The 8,146-nt window shown below is 40.3% G+C and overlaps 1 protein-coding gene across 1 annotated transcript in view; it reads right to left on the bottom strand.

Annotated features, from left to right (window-relative positions):
- Nucleotides 1-5,522: 5,522 nt before the first annotated feature.
- LOC311081222 (uncharacterized protein) overlaps nt 5,523-8,146 on the bottom strand; it is a gene marked incomplete at its 3' end in the record, with an annotated part of 6,006 nt that continues 3,382 nt past the window's right edge. The window contains exons 11-12 of the mRNA XM_084111651.1: nt 7,820-8,143; nt 5,523-6,133 (exon numbers count right to left, since the gene is read on the bottom strand). Of these exons, the coding sequence (XP_083967777.1) occupies nt 5,523-6,133; nt 7,820-8,143 (935 nt within the window). The remainder of the gene's footprint in view (nt 6,134-7,819; nt 8,144-8,146) is intronic.

Below are 8,146 nucleotides of genomic sequence, written 5' to 3' on the forward strand. Positions count from 1 at the left end.
GTTTTTGATTACCTCTTAAAAAAAAAAAAAAAAAAAAAAAAAGATTTTCTTTCTTAACACAAAATATGATAATTCTGCTCAAGTGAAGTAGAGCCATAACTCAGTGTGCAGGAGGTGTTTGACCCTATGACGGGTAAGATTCTCTGATGGCCATAGATGGGAACGACCTAAGCCATGGGCTACACCGCCACTGGGGCACCTGCCCACCAGGTTTCGGGAGGTGTTATCTATGAAAAGGGAGTGGTTGTGATGCTACTTTGGGCCAAGAGCATCAAATGGGGGTCTATAAGAAATTATGGTCTGTTCCAAACCACTTCAACTCCAATATATATATATCAAAATGTTCCTTCACTTAAAAGAGCTTAATTATCATATAGAGACGATTACATCCAATCTCAGTAATATGAAAATAGTATCACAGAGGCACAGGTGTCACCTATAGTTTGGGAGTGACAGAGGGCAATCGAGAACCATCTTGATTAAAGGGACTTCAAACAATCTTATCACTTTAACCTTTGACTGTTCTTATTTGAAAGAATAACAGAGAACCTTCTGTGGGACACTAGGGACCATGGGGTGTCTCAATTTCATTAACATACAGACCACAGCTGTTGCAAGAAGAGCAGCTTCATTTACATTAAGACCAGGATAAAAGGTTTAGGATTGGGTATGTTCTGGGTTCATTCTGATGCCGGTGAACCCAAGGTGCTTTGTGTACCTTGCCACTGCTATGCTGTAATAAACTTAATTTTTGAGATCTTCGACGTCCACATCATTTTTTCTTACATGACAAAACACATTTGTGCTTTGGCTTTTATCTGTTTCTGTTTTAGATCATACCGTGGTTCTTATTCCATTTGTTCAAGGATTTTATGCCACCTTCTGATTAGTAGGCTAAACGTTGTGTGTGAAGATTTGTTTGCATGGTGTTGTAAACAAATGTTGTTTTGTAGATTGTAAATGTCGATTTGTTTGCATGGTGTTGTTTGCAACTTATGGTGAATGTGCCATCTATTGTTCAAAACGAGTCAAATGCATTCCATATTGAAACAGTCAGTTTTGATGCACAGGATCCTATTTTAGTTGCCTTTCTGCTAGAAGATCATTTGTCCGATTAATATTAATTCATCTGAAAATAGTGCTTTTCAGTTGTGTGAAACAGCCTTGCCATGTATGAACATTCTCAGTGCACTTTTCCACTATTCCAATTAGTGTCCCTCTTCATTGTTATATTGTTTTAAATGTGTATAGACATATTTCGAAAGATGATTTTCAGGGTTAAAAAACGATCATTGCAAAATCAATTCCTACAGCACACATATTTTTTTTTTTACACTTTGAATAGTGCACCTATGGCATGTACTATTATAGTTTAATTTAAACAAACAACATGTCCTTAAATGGTCATGCTTACCATTTTTGTTAAATATTATGAAAGCTTCATTACAAAAAACTGTAAAGTTTTTTATATTCTTTTATATTTCAGAAAGTAATAGTATGCAAAACATTGTAAATAAGCCTAGTTACATTTTACTTCATATAGGCCTATTCAGATCTACAGCTGTCAATTGTCATTAAATTATTATGATTTATATTAAATAAAATATAGGCTATGATAATATAGGCTATACTTGATGGGTGATAGTCTATTATAAGTATACGCAAGTATATTTCGTCTTGGTCATACTCATTGTGTCTGTCGTGTTTGATCCCAAGTGAACCTAAAGATTTTTTTCAACGCTTGCACCTCGGAACCTTCGGTTTGCGTTCCCGAGCCACCAGGCACTGTTGTTGTGCGAATGAGCAGCCGGAGTGCGTTAAGGGTTTTCTGTTAGAACGGTGTCGTGTTAGCGGCCCCTGAGTTAATAACTAATGGCATTTCCAATGGAAGTGAATCAATCAAAACTAACTTTAGCTGGACAATAACTTCATTCTAGATCTAGAGCTGCTGTAAAGCCAAAACAATCTCTGTTACTTTAATTTCCTATTATCATGTGTAAGGCTGCTTTGAAACAAACTGTTAAAAGCGCTATATAAATGAAGGTGACTTGACTTGAACAAATTTTTCCCTGATAAGTGTGCAGGATGCAGTGTACACCGCGTACTAGGAACCCAAGTCACGTGATCGGAAGTATTGTTTCTAGTGGGACCGCGCGAATGTTGCACAATTGACAGCTCGGCGGCACAACTTTGAAAACAGGTATGCGAGGCGCAAATCAACACTCTAGTCTACAACAATAACTGTTTAATGTAAATCTGTCTTGGTCAGACTACGATGTCGGGTTTTGAATGCCCAGACAAACGGACGCTTGATTTGATGTAGCCTACCATGTCGCACATCTTCATTCGTAGCTTGCAGTATTTTTGTACATTCGTGCTGGGAAGACTGGGAATAATGTATATTACCACAAATCCTTGCTCACACTAACACCAAATAATTGGTCGAAAGACTGTTGTTATGTATAGATGGACATCTATAAACGTTAACATATGCTACGCTATGAGAACAGAATAATGGTGAGACCAAGCGTGCCGCACAAGCCCTGAAAAGTGAAGCCAAAACGTCTCGATCGCCCCCCGGTGACTGGTCCTAGTATAGGTCATAAACCCCGCCTCCCTGTGTTATTCAACGGGATGTGAGACCAACTAAACAATTAAATTACACTTCAAATATCTATTTTCCAAAGGTGGTTTCTTTCATTTGATGTCGTTTTTATCACGCTGATGTAAGTTCAAGTGTTTGTTTCAAAAATAAGTTGCTTTTTAGTTAGTTACGTGATGCTATAAAAACGGTGTTGTAACATCATGATTGACAGCTGTGATTGACAGGTTCTCCCGTCACTGAAGCACCAACGGACATTTTTTTGGGGATCTTCGGAGGACTGATGAGATTGTATTTACTTTATTTTAACAAGCCTCTTGTCGTACTGCAATCAATTTTTAAAAAAGTGCACTCTGCGAGAGTGAGGGCGGAGCGTTGATTTCGCGGCTTTACTTCCTGCTCACTACTGCGCAGGTCTGGTCCCGAAATCGCTACTGCGCAGACTCAAGCCCCAAGATGTCAGCGCCATATCGGGACACTGGCGGCTTCAGTTCTCACCAATGGAAGAGAGCGAAGGGGCGCCGTCCATCTTATTTTACAGTCTATGGGTGCCGTTTGAGAAATATTTTGATGCAGTGGCGACATCATAGTCCAACACAGCAGAAATGCTATAAAACGAAACACGTTTTTATTATTATTATTAATTATTATTTGCGAATTTCGTTTATTGTTGTTGTTGTTAATTTCCATATCATGTCACTTAGAGGCTATGTGGTAGTCCTATGCACACAGTTTACTCAGTCACACACACGAAGACGATAATAAAAGGCAGAAAGGGGTGGGGTAAAGTTATGCCCTCTCTCTACTCCTCCGGCTCAGTCACACACAGCGGAGGGCTGTCGTGGAGGCTAAACGCAAATAAATGCAGTTTACCCATCTCTGACATGTCAGAAATAGTTTATCCACCTCTCAACAGTTTATGCACTTCCAGAAAACCATTAAGTAGGCCTACCACTGGTTATAAACATTAGACAACACCAGCCTCCACCATCATCAAAAACACCCCTGGACAACATATAAGTAACAGGACAGGACCGCTGACATAACTGAGGCATGCATTCGGGCAGCAAGTAGCCTATTGGACAAGCCACGCACCAGGCAGAAATGACATAAGCCCATATATCTTACAGGCAGCCAAGTATAAAACACAAATGCAGATAGACCCAGCAAACATTCATCAACAATTCACCTGCTTAGTAGGCCTTATCATGAAAGCCAGGGCTGGCTTCAATAAGTGAAATGAACAAACGACTTACCCTCAGAAGAGTTGCAGGCGACGAGTGTTGCTGCTGAACCGCCTAAGTACTGTGTCCTTCCATTCGCTTGTGCATTTGCGTGTCAAGTCTTTCTCGAATGCAAGCTGCACCAACCTGGCCTTTCTCTCGTGTAGCATTGTGCGTCTGTGTTCCGAAAAAAACATTTTTCAGAGTGGAGAATGAATTCTCACACATTGCTCTGGATGCGCCAAATGTTAATGCATGTTTGAAAGCAGTCAGCACACTGGGCATGGCAATCAGATGGTTGTGGTACGTTGAGATGATGTGCTGTATGGTCCAGTCTCCCTGCATTGCTTGCTTTTGTGACATTAAAAACTCTTTAGCAACTTCAAACTCAGCGTCAATCATAATCGATTCTGACAGGTCGAGAATATGCTTCACAGCTTTCACATCAAGGAAGTTATCGGCCTCTGGATTTAGTGCTGCAAGTGCACTTGCCAGTTGTGAGTTGCGCTCGCTGAATCTACGCTCCAGTTCCCCAACCACCGAATCAATAGTGTTAGTACAATCTCTGAAGTTCAGTTTCCAAGTCATCATCACCTCTGTGTCCTCCTGTAGGCCCTGTAACAATGTAACCATCCATCCGTGTGCTCTCTATGCATCTCCGTTTGGGCCCGGGTCTCAGTGACTCGCTGGTGGGCGTGGCAGTATCCAGCATCTGCTTAAACTCTTCATCACAACGCAATTTTTTAACACATGCTGTTGCACTCGCCACAACACTTAAACCTGTCAACAAGTCAGTGTCTTCTCTCTGGAGAAGCTTGTTCGGTGGGTCCAATAGAGAAAGGACTCGTTGGGTTAAGTTGGCAAGGAACATGAAACTTGGCTCAGATATGTCGCGCAGCAGGCCTGTAGCTTCCATTCTTGTCTCTGCGCCATAGTTCAGCACAGTGTCAACATCGGTCAGAATCGATTTTATGCCATTAAATGACTTGAGAATGACTGAGACAGTGGCAAGATGCCCTGTCCATCTCTGCTCCAGAAGACGTTTAAGATGCGCACCTTTATAATGCATAGCAACCGTTGGCTTTCTACAGAACTTGTAGAGGGAATCGCACACCTCAAAAAACTTCAAAAGTGCAGTCTCTGCAGACATGGCATGAGCCACAACCAAATGCAACTGATGGTTGAGGCAGTGCACATATGGTATCTCACGTCCAAGTCTGTCCTGTAGAATTTTCTGAACACCACCACGTTTCCCTGACATAAGCGCATCTCCATCATATAACTGACTCAGAATTTTTGAGCTATCCAGGCCAACCTTGTTAAGCTCAGTCAGAACGGTGTCAGTTAATGTCTGTGCGTCACCTTTCTGAGCCGTAGCGATGCACGGTAGATGCTCTGTAACTTCGTAAGACTCATTCACAAATCGAAGCACAATCGATATATTTTCACATCCTGTGGGGTCACGCGTCCCATCAACTTTCAAAGTGTAATAGGAGTCACCAACTTCCTCCACTATAGCCTCTGTCACCACATTATTGAGTGTTCTTATAAGTTCATTTTGCATATCATGACAGGTGTAAGTGGCATTGCGAGGGATTGTCTTCACCACATTAGCCAATTCAGGATCCTTTTGGATGGTGTAATAAAGCATGGAAAGGAAAAGTCCAGACCCCCCCTCCGACATGTCATCAAAAGCGTCAATCTTCCAGTGGCAACTGGTTTTCAACCAAGTACCCAACCACATCTATTAGTGAGGACACATAATACCGTTTTTTCCTTGGTTGATCTGCATTGACAAGGATTGATACCTCATTCCCCGTATTGCGACGCATCTCCCTCTCCTTCCACATTGCATAGCAAGATATGTGGTCCTTCGAAGTGTCATGTTTATGAAATCCACGGTCTTTGGCCATAGCGTGTTTCCAGTTACGATAGCCCACACTCGCAAAGGCATCCAATGTTCCAGATTTTCTAGTAAAGCTGAACGTCCGACAGCAAAAACAAAATGCTGCGTCTGCCTTGACACTGTACTCCAACCACTCTCTGTTGTGAAACCATTTATCAACGAATGATCGCCCCTTACCACTGTAAACAGTTACAGGATACTGTTTTAACACAATTTGGACAGGCCGGTCAGTCCCGATATCATCAACCGCTGTGCGCTGACTTGGAGGGCTTGTAGATTGTTGCTCTATGGCTTCGCTAGTTAAGTCTGTTGGTTGTTGTCCGGAGCTCGCATTAGCAGAAGGGCCAGCTCGGCTCTCAGAGACCGTGGTACTGGTGGTGGTGGCCAGAGTGTCAGAGTCTGCTGATGGAAGAGGCTGAGGAGGACTAAACCATTTTCGTAAATCCTTTTTTTGTCGATAATTAGGCTAACAGTTAGCTGATAACTGTCTATGATATAGACGGACAAACTGTTCTTTTCGATTCAAACAACAACTTGAAATGGATTTTGCGCGCTGCAAATAAAATGTAACAAGTTTACTCAGCGACCAATAAGCATTGACCAATGATGACCAAGCCTAGTAACGTCATGAACAACCAAAATTATGCGTTTTCCCTGTTCATTTCATTTTATTTCATTTAAGTTACAGTTTGTACATTTAATATTAAAAGAACAAATGTTTCCCATGTTTAGACATACCTCAGTGAACCTGCTTTATAAGAACCAAGGTGTCCCATGTTTAGACATACTTCAGTGAAGCAGCCTTTATCAGAATGTGTAAATGTCTCGACAAGTGTATGACGTGTTATCCATGGAAAAATTTATGTAGCTTCCTGGTTAACACAGCCAAAACAAAGTAAAACAAAAGCCCAGACAAAACCTGTTCAAATTCACAACTGACAGACTCAAGTATTTCCCAGACTCTGTTTTACCATTCTAGGGTTTTACTTTAGAGAAGTATAAACATAACAGTGTATTTACATTGCTCTTATTGAGAATTTTTAGAGTGCTTTTTGTTTGTATGGTAGAACACCATGGTATAGGCAGATTAATAGACAACATACAATAATAATGAAACGTTTTAGGCACATATCTATCATTTGTTTGACAGCATAGTTCAACAGGCTGATGAGTCTTTATGAAATGTCCAGGCTAAGTAAAGTCTTTTCCTGTTGAAGATTAAGAACCAAAAACATAACAGTGTCATCGCCTCATAGCATAATTGCCTAAGGCATATTTAAAAAAAAAAAAAAAACTTAGGCAATTATGCTATGAGGCTAACCATACAGACTGAATCTTCTTGTTTGTAGAAAAAAAACAATGCACAAAATAAAAATACAAGTTATTTCACAGACTCAGATATCAAATATAGGCTTAGAAATGTCTTTAAAATTTGAAATGAGAAAATGTCAAATAATAGAAAACAAACATGTGAATGACAAGAAAAGTAATACGATTACTATTGCTAGAGTATTTAAGGCACAGTGCTTCTTATTGTTTCTATGTCCAAAATTCTATGCAAACATTTAGTTATTAAACCTAAAGTTTCCTATTACTGGTGACACTTTCAGAGGAATAATTCATTGCAACTGTAGAGATTAATAAGCAAATATCTATCATTTGTTTCAACAGCACAGGATGCTAAGAACCGTCTTGGCCTTGTTATCATGCTTTTAAAATTTGCATTTGCAAATGTGATTCAGTGTCGCATTTAACATGGCGTGTGTAATTGTGACCAAAAAAAAAAAAAAAATGAACATCAAGAATAGAAATGCACAAACTCTTTGACCATTTAAGGCACTGTTCAAAGTCTTCATGTTAAAACAGTGAAACCTAAATGCAAGGTCTTGGCTTTGAGTCTACATAAACAATGAACATTTGCATAGATTGTATACTGGTCATATTTCTTTGTAACTGTTGCTTTGTAATTTTGTATGTTACATCTAAAAATAATTCAGTGCTTCAGTTATGTACAGCGCAGCTAAAAAGACTGATATGAAGTGTCTATTTCAATAATGGGTGGAAAATGCAAAGAAGGTGGCCACAAACTTTGCTGCTCTGGTGATGTGGGATCTTGGCCGGTGCTGTGGCAGAATTTCAGAGCTCCACATTCATTAAGTGCTTGTTCAGTTCTGATGCTCGTGCTCCACTGTCCTTCTGTGCTCTTTGTTAAGCCTTCAAAAGCCTGATACCCACCATCACTTGGTGCGACGCTGCCATCATGAACAACCAGAGAAGGATATAGTGGATTTTTACTAGTGATGAGATTTTTCAAAATGAACTTTTCATCAGAATCAACATCATCTGAAAGGTTCAAACAAACATCCGCATCATTTCCCTGGTTCACAACACCGTTGAAGGGCTGATATCCGTCTT

This window comes from Abramis brama (genome assembly GCF_963993115.1).
Source record: "Abramis brama genome assembly, chromosome: 1".
Taxonomy (NCBI): Eukaryota; Metazoa; Chordata; class Actinopteri; order Cypriniformes; family Leuciscidae; genus Abramis; species Abramis brama.